The sequence below is a fragment of the Achroia grisella genome, unplaced genomic scaffold, assembly GCF_030625045.1.
Source record: "Achroia grisella isolate CSIRO2021 unplaced genomic scaffold, CSIRO_AGI_Agris_v1 utg853, whole genome shotgun sequence".
Taxonomy (NCBI): domain Eukaryota; kingdom Metazoa; phylum Arthropoda; class Insecta; order Lepidoptera; family Pyralidae; genus Achroia; species Achroia grisella.
The window spans coordinates 89,147-107,305 of record NW_026713043.1 but is presented as its reverse complement, the minus strand read 5'-3'; the positions used below and the strand labels follow the sequence as shown (position 1 = coordinate 107,305).

Sequence of the window (18,159 nt, the reverse complement as noted above, 5' to 3'; positions counted from 1 at the left end):
GTAACGAAAACGCATTTATGTTTTCTTTTTTAAGTTTCGCGCCAATTTGTTTGTTTCCATGACAACGCGTATTTAGTCAACATAAGTCTATAAATTTTATGGCAATATAGTTTTGACTGGTTATTTAGCTAACATGGTAAGTATTTGTTAATAAATATTATGTTGTTGAAATATATCGTGTATTAAGTATTTTTCTTTCTTTTCTTTCTATTAGATACTGTCTCGTTCAAAGCCGGCGGCGGACAGTCGCGGCAGCACAGGTAGCAGTTCCGCTAAAAAGAATTTCCCTGAGCTGGAAGACTTCATCCTTAAAAGAGATTATGTTGGTGCCCTCACCATGCTCGAGGTTGGTACTGTTTTTCTATTTTTATTCAACTAACAGTTACAGTCCGTCAAAGAAGTAACAATGTATAAAATGCTACCTTTATAGTCTATTGTCAGTTAGTCACATCTTTAAAAAATATATATGGACTTGCCTAAACATACTAATCAGCTGAATGGGACTTAGGACGGTCTCAGTGGTCTAGCTCTAACAAACCGCCTCACAACCGATGGTTGCATGTTCGATGTTCGCACTATACAAACATCATGTATGTTACTTATTCATGAATTTCAATTGCACGCAAAAAAAATGTATTTATGTATTTCTATCAGTTGTTTTCTGTTCATAGTACAAGCGCTTTTTAATTTGGGACTAGATGACGCTGTGTGAATTGTCTGTGTAGTATATAAGTATTATGTAGTCTATACATCTATACATAAAAATGAAATTGGAGTGTCTGTTTGTAATATTCAAATAACCGTTTTTTACTACATGCATATGAACATAAATACGGTACATACACCAAAATAACATTTTTTCTAATTTTTGTCTGTCTGTATGTTCGTTCCGGCTAATCTCTGAAATGGCTGGACCGATTTCGACATGACTTTTATTACCAGGTAGCTGTAATACGGAGTAACTTAGGCTACTTTTATTTTAGAAAAATAAAGTAATGTTGCAAAATTCCACGCCGACGAAATCGCGGGTACAGTTAGTATATAAATATCTGCCATAGTATTCCACGCAGAAATATGTGTAATGCGTGTATGTGTACTAAATTCGAAAATTTTAGAATAAGTATTCTAACATTTTAGTTCCTGAAACACGAAGGTAATAAAGAGGTATGGGCGGAGGTGTGGGCGGCTTGGTGCTGGTTCCACCTGGGGGAGTACAGACAGGCGCTGGACGCGTACGAACACATTAAAGCTCTCGGAAATCTGGATTCGAGAGTCGCAGACAATATTGACATGGACCTCGCCGTCTGCTATTTTTACTTAGGTGAACAGAATACGTCATTTTTTTACCAACTTGTAAAGCTGGAAATACTCTATTCGACTACTCCTTGTAATGTTTTTTTTTACCAATTTAAAGGAAGTAAATACTCCATTTGATATATTATAAATGAAAAATGTTGTGTGTTTATAATTTATAGATAGATATATATATATACATATATATACGTGAAGCAAAAACTTTTTAACCCTTTTTATGAGAATTGCGCATACGAAGGTATGTAATTTTACACACTTATAATTTATATAGAGAAGGAGTGCAATATTATAATGTTTTTTTTATATTATGCAAAAAAATATTATACGCATTAAATTATGTGTACATGACAATAAAGTTCAATTTCACATGAATACTAATTATTTGTAGGTATGTACAAGGAGTCTCAGCAAGCGGTAGAAAAAGCCCCCAAATGTGCATTGAAGGTAAGTGTCATAAATTTATTGATATATTGTTATTGATAAACGGTCCTTATTTTTTTCAACCCTTGAAATGGGATGAGGTTTTGTATTTTACTGTGTTTTGCAGTGTACCTAGTGATTAATTTGGGATTTGGAGTTATAAATAGAGTTTTTCATATACAATTTTGTACCGTTAATTTGTTTTATCTCAGATTTTATTTATGTATAAAAATCTAATTATTCTAATGCCGTAGCTCTGGCCTTTAAGACTTCACCAGACGAAAATAAGGACGAGTACAGAGGGCGTACCAAATACAACTCCTACCTGAACTATGTCTTTTTATAGCATGGGGGACAAACTTACACCACGGGTCACCTGATGGTAAATGCCTAAGCCAATTATTAAGGGAAATTGCAGGTGCATTACCAGCCTTTTAAGGAGAAATAAGCTCTATAATATCCCTCGATAATTCACACAACGCCATCTAGTCCCAAGGAAAGGAGTACTTGTGTTATGGGTACTAGACAACTGATATAGAGATATATTTTTTTGTAAATACATATATAAAATAACACCCAGACCTATACAAACAATCGTACTCATGAATAAAAATGTTTGAACCGTGCGAAGAATCCAACCCGCGACCATCGAAATAAAGCGGTGTGCTAATCCGCTAGACCACGAAGGCCGTCAATCTTTGACAAAAAACATGTTATCAGACGAGGCTGCAATTCCACCTGTCGCATAAGCTGGGCGACGAAGACTCCCTGATGCGCGCCCACGCGTCCCTACGTGATGTCCCCGAAGACCAGCTCAGTCTGGCCTCCGTTCATTACCTGCGCGCTCACTACCAAGAAGCTATTGATGTCTATAAGAAATTGTTACTGGATAGACGGTAAGATGCTAGAACCTTATAAGTATTACAATAAAGTTTTTTATCGCTTAAGACCTTAAAGACATTTAACGCACTTGACATGACACTAAAATCGGTCCTAACACTATTACAAATACTAATATTATAAAGATAGAGCGAGAGAGAAAATTTTGTTATGAACAAAGTAAAGTAGGAACCACTGTACTTATTTGACAAATTCTTTCACTGTTTGCATGGTATATTGTTTCAGAGTTACATAGGTTATATATTATGTTAATATTTTTCAAACCTCAAAATGATGAACACCCGGTTGGAGCTATGGCATACCACTAGTTAGTGTTTAAAACTAATTTATCTCCTAGAGGGAGAGTTCGTTCTCAATCATGGATCTACCATTAGCAACATTCTGACACAAAGTGCTAAATCCGCCATATCATAGATACCACAATATTACATAGCCATATGTACTTTTGAATTATGTATTATATAAATAAACTAACTACTTGCCCCGGTTTCACACGGGTGTACATGTATTATTTATATATATCTTCCTCTTGAATCACTCTATTTATTTAAAAAAACCGCTTCAAAATCCGTTGCGTAGTATAAAAGATTTAAGCATACATAGAGACAGACAGACAGTGTTTTTATACTATGTAATGATGATAAGAATTCTTTATAAACTGTATAAAAATCATTTCATAATGATTATGAAATATATAGCAATGAAATTAGTTCAAATTGCGGGGACAATGTCGGATTAACTTAGTAGCAAGAGTCGCAAATGCTACCGGCCTCGTGATCTCACTCGTCTGACCTTAACGACATATATAAAAGGGTATATAATGCTATATAATGTAGGTAATTAAATACTTACCAAACAGTCTGACAGTCAAACCACAGAAAAGAAAAAGAAAAATATAAAGTAAAAAAATCGAGAGAAAAATAAAAGAAACTTACAAATTTAGGTAGTATTCCTGCAGTTTAGGTTTGAAAGAAAATCTACTCGTGGCGGTCCAATTAAACCGTGGGCTTCTTTAAAGAATTTACAACAAGTCCCGGCTGAATCCGGTACTGTGCGGGGTAGGTAATAGCAGTCTTCAAGAAATGTAACGTACGAGTACGACACGAGCGTTACAATGTTTCTGTCATTACAGATATAAACGATATGGACCAGACGACATGGATTGGATTAAAATACTATGTCACACCTCGGGGTAAAATTTAATTCAATAGCCGTACATGTTAATAGTTATGTCAATGAGTTAGTAGAAACAGAACTCTCTGGTAGAAATGCAGAAATTAATATGTTTAGAAAAACTCGTAATTCTGTAACTTGTAATATTCGTAGAATAGCCTGATTTATGTAGAGTAACACGATTATCTAAAATTTTCACATGGTTATAGTATAAACTTTGTTTATGATACACCAAATTATTTCCGTCATCACGTTTAGACACAAAATGTATTCAGCGTAATGAGGGTATGTCAAATATTAGTTTCACCATGACGATCAAGGATCAAGAAGGTATATATGATTTATAAATTACGTGAGGTTGCGCAAGAGTCTATCAAAACTTCAATTTTTGTAGATAATTTTCCTTAATAATAGTGGACTATACTGTGCTGACATGGTAGAAAGAAAATATTTTAGACATTTTCAAATAAAGATATATGATAGTTACGTACTTAGCCATAGAGGACAAAGAGATTTATTCTTAATAAGGACTTTTGGCCTGATTACCAGGAATCAGCCATGTTAGGTCGACATTAAAGCGAAAACTAAACCTGTACACAACAGTGTTTTATTCCTTAGCGACGGCTAAACTTGTATATTTTAGTTATTTCCATAGCATAATGTCTTATGGCATACTGCTGTGGGGTAAAGCAGCCGATATAAATACTATATTTGTTTTACAAAAGAGAGCCATACGTTCTATTTATGGTATGGGTTCAAGAGAGTCATTACAGTCAGTGCTTTAAAGACTCAAATATCCTCACAGTTACTTCACAATACATTTATGAAAATATTATGTATACACGGAAGAACTTAGAGAGTTTTAAAAAACTCAAAGACTGTAAAAGTAGAAACTTACGCAATATAAATAAGCTTATTTTACCTAAATGCCGTCTGCACAAAATCAGTAATTCATTCTATGGTAATTGCATAAGATTTTATAATAAACTGCCAGAATCTGCATTAAATCTGACAGAGAGGCAATTCAAATCTTATATTAAACAATTTTTATGTAAGAAAGCCTATTACAGGATAGACGAATTCATAGATGACAACATATCAAGTAAATAATTAGTTTATTAGCATACAACGTTATAATTTTATTTTCTCATTGCTTTCTTGATTTAATTGATTGATTTTAGAAATATGAAAGCGTAGCGGTTTTTGTATTAATTGCCGCATGCATTCTTATGTAAAATGTGAATACTATAACTATCAGATGGCAATTGTGAGTAGCTTTGACGTGGTCTAGTGTTTTGAGTAGTCATGCTCACTAAAATGTCCAGACTTGTGGCGGCGTGGTGGGCCGGGTCATTGGGCTCCCTAAAATATGGTCGAGCGCAGTGATGGCTGGCTCATCCGTCATACTCGTGAACGGGTGCTGCTTGTAGGGACTGGTCTGCTCTAATCACTATGACTGATTTCCTCTTATTAATTGTTTAACCAGTTGGTTATGTATTCAATATTTTTTCTTTTTGAGTATTTAATTGAATTAGTGCTAATTGGTGGTTTGTATTCACACACTTAAACTTAAAAATGTAAAGTAATAATAAAATTATTTAAAAGATCAACACGCAAGTTTCCTGCTCGTTCTTCTTGTGATGAGACAGCTTTCCGAACGAGCGGTAGATTAAAAAAAAATGTAATGACTATTCAAAAGTGCTTCAATGTAAGTTTATTTGAATAAATGATTTTCTATTCTATTCTTTCTATTCTATTCTTTACTGGAGGCTTGCAGCATACACCGTTATCGTAGGGGAGGCACGATAAATTCCATTAAAAAGAAAGATATATTAAGCAACATTATTATTTCTAGCACATACATGGCTCTGAATGTGTACGTAGCTCTGTGTTACTACAAGTTGGATTACTATGACGTGTCGCAAGAAGTCCTCGGAGTGTATCTCGCCCAACACCCTACCTCCACAGTCGCAGGCAATTTGAAGGCGTGTAACTTGTTCAGGTAGGTACATGGCAAATTGGCAGACAAGTTGACGATTCAACTGAACGGAAATGGTAACCGTCGCCTATATAAATAAAATTTACATATACATATTTCAGATTATATAATGGTAAAGCAGCTGAAAACGAACTAAAACAAATATCGTCCGAACAGCACACGTTCGGTCAGGACTTGGTCAAACACAATCTCGTTGTGTTCAGGAATGGCGAAGGTGCTTTAAAAGTGAGTATTGCTGAGCTAACACTCAGCAATTTAGTTTAGCAAATCAGCAGGTTGCAGTTAGGTTGCAATAACTTACAAACTAATCATCTCGGAACTTTATTCGCCTCAAACTAAAACGTACTCATTACTTACTATATTTGTAACTTTTAGCTTAAATTATTGGTTTATTTGCTATATAATTTGTAGAGTAGAAATTGCAATATAAGATAAGATGCAAATAGTAGAAATAGAATCAATATTTTTACAGGAATTTAATAAACTTATTATGTTTTTGTCTTTCAATTCATTATACTACTCACGATACCATCTATACATCTCTCTCAAATACATATATATTTCGTTTTGTTTCTCTTGTTTAAGTTTTAGTGTGTATATTTTTTCATTTATACTATGTTTTTCTGATCTTATTACGTCGTCGTTATGTGATTTGGCTTATTTACTTTTTATAATATCCAAAGCAGTCGTCGCCCACAAGTTCAAGATGAATCCAGAATTTGTTTATCGGCCCAACATTCCAACAGCCGAATAATACAATATTCTAAGATTACTATCGTCATTCAGGTGCTACCAGAGCTGGTAGACGTAGTTCCGGAGGCACGTCTAAACTTAGCGGGGTACAGGTTACGTGCCCGTGAACCACTGGAAGCGCGTGCACTACTTGAACCATTGCAGCCGACCTCACCACTACACTACATACTGAGGGCAGTTGTCGCTGTACGACTTTACAACGAGACTGGAGACGTGAGTGATAACATATTGTCAAGGTTCAAGATTGGAAATTGTTTCTAACAAGTTGGGGGATTTTTGTGTCAAGAAGAATAGCTGAGAAGCCGGATGTGGGGTTTTTCAAGATTGGGTGTATTCGTTCCAAATTTAATAAGATTTTTGTATCGGGAAAAAAGTTATGTTGGAGGAAATTAGGAGTTTGGGCTCGTTAGTGGATTTCTAAAAAATAGATTCTCGATCTTATCGAAATTAAAAAACTACTAACTACTTAATAATATACAAATATCTTAATTATCTAAAATAAACCATGCGTATTCCAGAAACTTTTTGCCACGCACAACCACATTGTGTAATCACCTTCCAGCAGTATTTCCTAACCAATACGATATTGAAACGAGGGATCCTTAATCCTTCTTAAAATGCGAGTAACGCACTTTCAATTCCCCTGATGTTGCGGGTGCTCATGGGCCGTGGTAATTACTTATTACGTATTAATTACTATTAGGTGATCCGTAAACTGCTATGCTGTAAAAAATACACTACATAATCCACCTACCTCGTTTCGCCACTAGGAAGAACAGATGAAGTTGGCCCAACAGAGTTTTCACTTGGTGGGTAGTTCAGCGTCGGAGTGCGACACGATCCCTGGCCGACAATGCATGGCGTCTTCATACTTCCTCGCGTCACAGTTCGAGGAGGTGCTCGTGTATCTTAACTCGATCAAGAGTTTCTTCGTTAACGACGATACGTTCAACTTCAATTATGCACAGGTTTGTAATTTTTTTCGTACCTACATATATAATCTACATATTGCTGGCCCCCTCATAAGCACCTTAAAAGCTCGTGACAAGTAAAGAAAAAAAGGTGATAATTGACTATCAATAATGAATTCTAAGAGACCTACCTTGGTTTTCAATTTATTCTTAGCTGTAATTAGAAGATATAATTACATTAAATGGAAGTCCTAATTAATAAGATTATAATTGTGATATTTGCAAATATTAATTCATTCATTCGACAGATTCGATTTGAAATTTATATTTTTTTTTATGTATTGTATTATATGTATGTATATGTATTGTAATTGGAATCATCGTCCACATTTGGTTAAAGCCCGAGTGGATGAGTTACCTTCTTCTATACCAATTAAAAGAAGAAGAAAAGAGCGCCTTTAAAATATTAATAATAATTATAACCCAGGACAACTCACACAGCGCCATCTGGTACCAAGCTAAGCATAACTTGTGTTAGAGTATATTTGTTCTACATTAGGCTAAAGTAGCGACGGGCTTCTACCGAGAAGCAGAGGAGTGTCTCCTTAGCATCCACGACGAGAACATCCGCGGCTGCTTCACTTACCTGGCTTGCTTGTGCCGATGCCACGTCATGAATAAGGACGCTCACCTTGCCTGGGAGATCTGTGTCAAGGTATCTACTTCTTTCATTTTCCATATTACCGTTATTAAAGTAAGATATAGAAGGTTTATAGAGAAATGTTATCGGTATTATTAGAGGTAGATTTTAAACAGTCGTCTGCGTGTTTTGGGGTTTCGGTTGTAAGGTGCTCCTAGGCAGTGAATTTACAGGATGAAAGGCATAAATAAGAGGACTTGGTTATCCACTCCATCCGCCTGTATCTTTCATCAGCATTTTTTTATCCTTTCGCAATTATGATTAGAGCAATTGTATGATATTTTTAGTATGTACCACCTATCCTTTCTCGTCCTACTTCGACTATTTTTTTTCTCACTCAATTTAATTTATTTGTTTAATATACATAGAAAACCCTCAGGAAAATACAAAAATTCAGATCATACTCATGAATATAGATGTTTGTATAGTAAACGGATCGAATGTAATGCAATATATTACACCGCTAGAGCACTGAAAGTGTTATCGGTGCTTCCATCACCGGAGATTCTGTCCTAAATACAAACATAAAATTGACGCACAAAAATATTTGAACTCATAACCTAAGTAGAGGGATGTAGAACACTAAACCAAAAGAATCGCGATTACTTACTAAATTACATATAAATACAGTCAGCTGGAACTCCGGACAGCTTCGCGCTGCTGCAACTGGTAGCGAATGACAGCTACCGTATGGGACAGTTTCTGGTGGCTGCTAAAGCGTTTCACATGTTAGACAGGTAATGTAACAAAGCACCTATATATTGCTACCAATATATGAATCAATATCTTAAAACCTTAAAAATATGCGCTTCTATATGTACTTGTACTAATATATATTATAAAAATGAAAGATTTGATTGTTTATTTGTTTGCATTGAACAGGAAACTAATGAGCCGATTTGAAAAATTATTTTACCATCATAATCTTTTAATACCATATTATCCCTGAATAACAAAGTTATATTAATATAGATTATTTTCGAAAACCGTTAGGGATCCGTATGAAGATTTTGTTAAATTCAACCTAATTTCATTATCATTCATCAAGAAATCCTAATCGTGTGCAAAAATTACTTTGACCGATTCTGACAAGTCAAACACCATACAAAAATATATAAGTGTCCTCGTACCAAAGAGCAAAATTTATTCGAAAATGCAGGTCGCAGCGCTACAAGTTCTTTCTAGCCCAAACCCCAGAATAAAAACCAATAACGTCCCGGTACGGTGTGCATGTGTTTACGGTGTGGTGATGTGGTACATGGTGGTAAAGGGGATTGTTAGTAATGTGTATTCATAATTTTATTTCTAGTAATGTATTGGTGAATTTGTCACGATAGACTGACCTGACCTCATGCTCATCTTGTCGTCTTCCATTGATGCCCAGCCAGCGTATACCGTTAGCGCAGGCGGGTGCTCCCTTCTATTATCTATACATATAAATAAAATTGGAGTGTCTGTTTGTAATATTGAAATAACCGTTTTTTACTACAAGCACATGAATATAAATACGGTACATACACCAAAATAACATTTATTACAATTTTTGACTGTCTGTTTGTTCCGGCTAATCTCCGAAATGGCTGGACCGATTTTGACGGGACTTTTATTAGCAGGTAGCTGACGTAATAAGGAGTAACTTAGGCTATTTATATTTTAGAAAAATAAAGTTAAATTCCACCCGGACGAAGCCGCAGGTACAGCTAGTCATTCATAAAATAAAAAATATGGTCGGGCAGGCTAGACGGCGGCCCGGAGATGTGGGAGGGGCTGCGCGGCGCGGCGTGCGGCTGCGCGCAGGCGGCCGCCGCCGGCCGGCCGCGCGCCGCCGCTCACCTCGCCGATGCACTCGCCCTCCTCAAAGGTGCGCTCATACCCACGCCACTTCACTTGCATTACATCCTTCGACAGTTTTCACCAAATTACACCTAAACAGAGACGACTTAAAGTGCGATTTTCTAAAACTACCGATTTCTCGTTTCCGCGCATTTGTTTGGACCGACAAAGTGGAATTTTCCCGAAATTACCAATTTCTCGTTTCCGCGCATTTGTTTGGAGCGGACGCGGCGTCATATACTTGCTTTGTGTTGCATACGTTTAGTGTATTCGCTGCAATTGTGCATATAGAGTGAACGCCGCGATATGTCCCGGCAACGTACACCGTCGAAGTTCACGAATCCTGGCATTTCTACATCACCGTTGTCGGTGACCGACGAAAATAATATAAAGAGTACGCGAAGACAGCCGGACGACGAAACGAGTAAAAAGGGTAATGAAAAATTTTGTGCCTGGAATAATAAAATTGACGAAGGTATCATTGAAGTATTATCGGCCGCGGTGAAATCGAGTATGTCGGATGAACTTCCGAAAATATCTGCCACATTATCGGATATTAACACATCTTTACTGAGAGTCAAGACAAACAATAACAATCTCGAAGATTCAGTGAGTAATTTCACTGCTCGTCTTTCCGACATAGTGAACTCACTGAATACAATGTATCAGCGTCAAGACTCACTTGAGCAGCGCCTAAATGCCGTCGAGGTGAATAATAAATCCCTGAACCAGTCTTCGGATCTTATAAAAGCATTAGAAACAAAAATTAATTACATGGAACAACAGGGGAGAGACTGCAACATTGAGATGTCCAATGTACCAGAAAACCGCAACGAGAATCTTATGCTAATCGCGACTACCTTGGGTACTGTGATTAATCAAAAAATTGAACAAAGTGACATTGTGTTTATACATCGAGTCCCGCATGCTTCGCGGGATGATACCCGACCCATGAATATAATTGTCAAATTCGCCTCAAAATTCTTACGTGATAGCGTACTTGTAGCATGCCGTCGTAAGCGTATCAATACTGAGCTATTATCAGTAACAGGCCCCGTTCAATACATTTACGTCAACGAGCATTTAACTGTTAATAATAAGCTATTATTCCGTGAATGTAGACAAAAGGCTAAAGATCATAATTACAAATATGTTTGGGTTAAGAAAGGAGTTGTTTTGGTACGAAAAACAGATCATTCACGAGTCTTGGCGGTGCGAACTATGCACGATATAGCCAATATAATATAAGAGACTTATGTCACTTTCGTATATAAGATTCATTACAATAATTATAAATGTTCTTGGATTCCTTTCAATCTATTCATATACAGTTTTATATCTGCAACATTGTGTATAAAATCTCGTGAGGTATGCAGATATCCATAATGTTTACATTTCGAATACACGGTTCAATACAATAAATCATTATTATTTTTAGTATATGCTTAATAACAGATTATACGATATGTTTATATCGAATGTCTTTTCTATAAAATTGTGGGTAAACAGGGACTTGTGATAGTATGTGTATATAATACACAATCAAATTATTAATTTGTTAAAGATTCGTTTAAGAAATATTATGCTTGAATTTATTGTTACTTATAGATATTCTAATTTTAAATCGTAATCTATATTATAATTATAATGGTACTTTGTACTGTATATTTTTTAACATATCAGTAATCCAATTATTGAACTAAAACTTTGATCATATTTATTATGTTTGTAAACATTGTGATCCGATGCGAGTGTTAATTATTTGCCTACAGCATACCTATGCATTGTTATACTTAACTGTTACATTTATCTTATTTATTATTTTCTCAATATTAATTGCAAATAAGTATATATGTCTGTTTATTGCCACAACTGTCGGGGTTTGAGGAAAAAATTACACAAATTTATACCTACATGAATAACCTGTTACACAATTATGACTTAATATTTTAGTAGTAATCTGGCTGTGCGGTGATATTGTTAATATTGAAATTATTTATAACTAGTTGTGCCCGAGGTTTCACCACTGTAAAGTTTCAACGAAATCCGTTTAGTACTTTCTGCGCGAAGGAGTAACTCACAAACTTTCGCTTTTATTATATTTATAAGACATGATGACATTAAATACTAATGATCATAAACATTTTCAGCAGCATATCAACATATATCGTTAGTGATTAACGTCAGCGCTTACTCTGAACACTCTGTAACCGAATGTAAACGAATTAATTTCTTCAGAAAATGAAGTATAAGACAATTCTCTTAAACATTGTGTAATTCTGTTGTCAATAATATAGAAACGATTAAAGATTTAGGTATTAACACAGATAATATAATATTTCATAGTATTACTATAGACATTAGGCTCGTTCTTGATACACATATCGATAATATAGTTAGTATAGAACAAGCTGGATTAACAGCTTGTCGTCCGGCAGACTGTACGCGATAGTCATTAAATTGTAAAAGACTGTATTTTGTAGCTTACGGCCCATCTGATGGTAAATGGCATCCGTTGTTTATGTACAGGAACAGCACCAAATAGATATCACGTGTCATCACATCGTGTATTTTATTCGTTGTTTTAAATAAAGTGTAATAGTGTAGGGTACTTTCACAAATCAGTATAGAACATTTAGTCTTCACTGGCATACATAATGACTTTCTTTATCCATAGTAACTATATATGTAATCAATTATTAATCCAATGTTTTAAAATAATAAGTACATAATAAAATACTGGTCAATACCGAAAATATGAATGTCATGCTAATTAATTACACGATTATACAATATTGTAATAATAAAATGTCTACATAATTATTTGAGCCTGTTATTTTTTTTATTTTACAAGTACAAGGAGTACTTTTCTTCCCATCATATTTCCTTTACCCTATAATTTCGCTGTTTACTGGTTTTTACAATTTGTACCCATCAATTTTCAACCGAAACATATCTTACTAAGCAAACAGCTGAAATGATTGTAGATGAGACAGGTGTCTACGTCAAAATTTTTTTATGAACGTCCATAAAATACGTGAATTAGTTAATTATTCTGAATATTATTATTTGCGAACTTATTTTTATATATTACGCCAAAACTGGTCACATCATGGTTTAATTAAAATTTTTACTTAGGACTTAGTTGCCTTATTCTATAGACAAAATTACATCGAATGTAATTAGTAATTGTAGATTTTTCATAATAGTTAGTACCTACGTTTTGTATGGATAGGGGTTGGGACCATACAGTCTTAATCTAACGTGTGATTTTTCGCTTTTGGTTTGCCTATGGCAGTTAAATACTTAAGAGGATACTGTACTACTTGCATTCTCATAACCGCCATAAATAGCTGTCTTTGGACGTAAGTTCTTTCAGGCGCGAATCAGCTTTCACGCAGGAAAAAATGAGCGTGTTAATGTAGACAAAGAGAACGAGGGAGACTGCGCGCGCCGCTCGCTCGCGCATTCCCCGCGTCCTTCAATCGTGCTTTACCCGTTTTGAAATAATCAATTATCATTGCAAAATGGCGGACATCTAACGTATCTCTATACATCTATAGAGTAACGACATAATTAATAATAAATTGTAAACGTGTTTGGAAATGAAAAATGGAACAAAAATTGAAATTTTAAAAGGCAGTAACATGACATGCGTTGAACACGATAAATAGTAAAATGCAAAATCAATCATGATGGACTTCGGGCTTTCCCGCGTTAAAACGTGCGTGAAATGACGTTTCGTGTAAATACAGTAGTATTCAACGATATTTCATTGAAGAAATTAGTTTTACATAATTTAACCTAATTTTCATGTAATATTTTATCTAGAGAAAAAAGTGTTGTATTTTCCGAAAAATCCTCTTTTCCACGTGAGATAGGGTGAAATTCAACTGTACCCCTCCCCTGCCTTAACGTCTCACTATATATATATATATACAATAATAATCACACATTAAATAATCTTTTTTATATTTACTACTCACTACAAACTTTACAATATACATAATTATGTTTAAACTTTCAAGTTAATCCTTATGAAAGTCTGGAGTCTGTACTACGTCGAAACCTGTACTACAGATTTCCGGCCTACCAAGGTAGGTTTTTTTACAAAGCTTTTGTAAAAAAAAACATTTTTTCCCAGGTCCCAGAGCCCACCCAAGAGCTGACCATATAGTCAGGCCAATAGTGAAGTGGGCGCAGCAAAACCGGATACCCGTTTGATGAGAAGCTAAGTCGTACAATGAGATCTGAATATGAACTACGCACAAAAATCTCATGATGGTCTAGCAGTTTAGCACTTCGTCTTATTTGGGATGTTGCGGGATCAATTCCTCACACGATGCATTTATTTGTATTCAAAATAAAACATTCCAAAACTATGGCATGTGCATTATTTTATTAATAAATACTAACATTCTTTTAATATTTATACCATATTTCAAGGAAGTAAATATCAACATTTTTTTCATATCATTGGTATGATTGAATGTGTTGATCGTATTGTTTTATTTGTATATTTCAGTATATAATTACATTAAAATATATTAAACGATGTCTATCAGTTACCCAAAACACAAGCTCTGCTTCGTTTGGGACTTGATGCTATTGTGTGAATTGTCCAGAATAGAATTGTTATTATATACATAATAGGGTAGTCTAAAAATGATGATTTTTTTATTAAAACTAAATGTTTCCAGTGATATACACTAACCTATACACCATATACAGGTGAGCCAATGCCACCGGAGTCGCGGTAGAATGCTAACGCAACCTCGCGACTCCGGTAATAGCGCTCGTAGATACACCATGTGTTTTTTTTGTATCTAAAAATCACATAAACCCCTTTATCGCCCCTCCGGCCCCCGTCAGAAGGTTTTCTGAAGATTTTTCCATACTATAAAAAAAGGCGGAAAAAATTAATAAAAAAAATGAATATAATAATGTGTACCATATCATTATATCCTTCTGTTGCTCGGCCTTAGATCCATTTATTTGGGGTCAGCAAGTCTGGTCGGTCTTCGCTAGTACTGTCTGTCCAGGGTCATCTGGGATTCGGCATTTTTGTACCCTATCATTATATTCTATTAAATAAACTATCATAGACGAACTCTACTCTTATAACAGCTTACAACTTTGTGACAAGTGTAATTTATTCGTGTGGGTAATTTGTCAAGTGATTGATCGCCATCCGGCCGCCATATGTGACCAACGATCGGGGCATCGATCAAATACTATACCAGATACTTGCTAAATATGTGCTCAATAAAACATAGGTAACTACACATGATTGGTGGGAATTTTTAATATTTCATTTTTATCTATAAAATGTGCGTACAGTATTGCACAATTGAATGATCACCGAGTGTAATTGGTTTTATGTTGGCCGTATGTATCGTCGTCCATTTATTCAGTTTTTTAATGAAGAAGTGAGTGATAGATATAGGACATAGATGCATTTTTATTTATTTATGCTCAGTCTACTGTCTCTATATGTTCCAATTTTTTGTTTATTTTTCCGCTATCCTAAGCTGAATTATATGAAATTTGAAATGAAATTTATATAGCTGTCTTTAGATGTAAGTGTGTCTCTATACCAGACCCAGCTTCGCACTAACACATGTAGTGTTATACATACATACCTTCTAGTTGAATTGCTCTATTTATTGCTAAAAAAAATGCTGCATTAAAATCCGTTACGCAGTTTAAATGATTTTATACTATGTAAAGATACATATCAAACGTTACTCACGGCCTCTTCTGCTTTTTAAAGACAAAATATAGCATGTTTGTCTTCGAATTCAATCTATTTTCACAACAAGACCGTTCAGTCGTACGTGACAAACAAATAGACACATTTTCTAATTAAGAATATTATCCTTTGAACTATTAGGACTCACGTCTCCTTTTGTTTAGAAAATTATTATCAAAATTGGTTTGGCTTTAAAACATATATGGCGTATATAATGTATGCTAACCAAGAAAAAATAAAACATTATGTGTCTATTTATATCATTGTCTGACTTTCCGAAGGAAGAAACACAGACGTCAAAACTAAATTTAATTCGCGAGACGCGAGACGAGAGAGAATGGTAGGCTCGCCTACTGCCATGTGTAATTTGAAATATACCGAGCGAAATGTGAAAATGTCAAATATTGCGTTTACCGCACTATCACACAGTTGACAATGACTCTGACTACTACCTGGGTTAACAGTCGTAACGATACATATAAAACAGAAATAAAATTAAAATCTTTATTGAAAATATATGTAGTTATATATTTACGTCATTAATCAGATTCCTAATCGCTTATCTATATCTGGGTTACAGTTTTTAGTGTGACCTTTATAATTAAAGGCGTACTAATACAGACCTACACGCCGCCATATAAGCCCAGAGTTCTCCGGACGTGTTACCCAATCTAAAAGCACGGGTCATAGAAATGAAACCAGTTTGTTTCCCCGTATGTACACTTCAGCGGAATGTCGTTTCCAACACATGGTTATTTATACAGCCGTGGACTGGTGACAATTAATTATATACCATTAAAGGGATTTGTTAAAAGTGACCTTTTTACCTTTTACAGTCAACCAAGCGAAAAAATTAAACCCCATTGAGATAAAGGTGACCCATATATATAAATCAGCGCTAGTTGGTAGTTTGTGAATACAAACTACCAACTAGCGCTGACATTTCGACTTGAAACTGTAAAGTTACAGTGATTATTTATAAGAGCAATATGTAACTTTCTTGCTCATTCTTCTTGTGATGAGTCAGCTTTCCGACTGAATAATCTACCATTTAATAAAATACCTATACCTATTCTAAAGTGCTTCAGTTAAATTTATTCCAATATAAGATTGTTATTTCAATAAAGGATTTTCTATTCTATTCTATAGAAATAAAGGTATCAACTTGAAATACGTATAATTTAGTATTTTCAAGTCCAATGAGAACATTGTCAAACATTGTCACACGACAATAGATGTAATAACGCATCCTCAGTTTCCTACCTGCTTGTGGAATACTAGTTGCTTTTAGTTTAATTTTTTTAGTTTAGTTAACTTTACTCGTGCTGGGAAACCTTTTGGGACAGTGTCTTTGAGAAGCCGGTTAGTGACTACACACTTTCTTAGTTTTATAAGTCTCAAAAATAGGAAAGATCCTCAGCATATTCGGCTCTTTTGAATTGCTATTTCGACCATAGTGTATCTATCCTTCATTCATTCATTCTCCTCATCTTCTGGTCCAATGTATTTATAACAGCGTGACAGCCTTCGAGACACCACCACGAAGGCTATCACGCGGCCTTATATTCCGAGTCTTTAACGGACATGAATTTATTACGAGTACATACAAGCTGTATAGCTCGATCACTTCCCGATTGATCTATTTTATCTAACGCTCAATGATTGCTAGAATTAGTAGTTAGTGTAGTCGCCCTGTTGGTGAGCAAACTCTCTAAACACTAACCAGTTATGTATTAAAATTGAGATTGGAAGACTATATTTAATTTCAAATATAGATCTTAAATACAATTACATTATGCTGCGTCGATGGACTGGTATCGACACTCTGAAACCGGTTGGGAGCAGTACCATTGGCATTCTAACTTTATATCAATAATAGTGAAACATTGGTGTCCAAAACTGAAAATTTCGTAGGTTCACACATTCAGAGTTACAGAGGTAGGTACAGGCTGTTAAAAGTGCTAATTGCGACGTATCTAAAGAATAATGTGCAAGATTACACAATTTTTTATTAAAGATTTTTTCTTCCATTGAACTAATTCATCCATCCCCTAAGTATGGGTACTACCTACTTAATAATACAATTTATTATTCATTCTATATTTTTTAAGTATATACATCTTATGCTAATTCAATCTTTAACATTATTACTCTATATTTTCAAATCACATAATAAAAAAAGAATTGCTTTTACGAAAACCCTTCTCTACTCTTTTTTTTTATGAAATTACGTTAATATTAATTATGTATGTAGGACGAAACTGAAGTTTAATCTAATTACAATAGCTAGTAAGCACGCATTCTTATACAATTAAATTTAAAAATATAATGTAACAATTCTCGGATTCTTTTTGTGACTATTGTTATACTTAATCTAGATGTTGTATGATCTAAGTTTTGATTT

At 34.8% G+C, this 18,159-nt stretch overlaps 2 protein-coding genes across 3 annotated transcripts; both read left to right on the top strand.

Moving 5' to 3' along the window:
• Window positions 1-91: 91 nt before the first annotated feature.
• LOC131852461 (intraflagellar transport protein 56) lies at window positions 92-14,342 on the top strand. 2 transcript variants are annotated; one of them, XM_059203124.1, is made up of 14 exons: window positions 92-136; window positions 215-346; window positions 1,138-1,321; window positions 1,703-1,758; window positions 2,455-2,630; window positions 3,767-3,826; window positions 5,663-5,809; window positions 5,908-6,031; window positions 6,593-6,772; window positions 7,330-7,527; window positions 8,030-8,185; window positions 8,801-8,907; window positions 9,907-10,031; window positions 14,148-14,342. In XM_059203124.1, the coding sequence occupies exons 1-14, from the start codon at window positions 134-136 to the stop codon at window positions 14,225-14,227; spliced, it is 1,728 nt and encodes a 575-aa protein (XP_059059107.1). In that variant the 5' UTR covers window positions 92-133; the 3' UTR covers window positions 14,228-14,342. The 2 variants fall into 2 exon arrangements, with proteins under 2 accessions (XP_059059107.1, XP_059059108.1); XM_059203125.1 differs by lacking the exon at window positions 3,767-3,826.
• LOC131852462 (uncharacterized) lies at window positions 10,020-11,566 on the top strand. Its single transcript, XM_059203126.1, has one exon. The coding sequence runs from the start codon at window positions 10,310-10,312 to the stop codon at window positions 11,249-11,251; it is 942 nt and encodes a 313-aa protein (XP_059059109.1). The 5' UTR covers window positions 10,020-10,309; the 3' UTR covers window positions 11,252-11,566.
• Window positions 14,343-18,159: the final 3,817 nt, after the last annotated feature.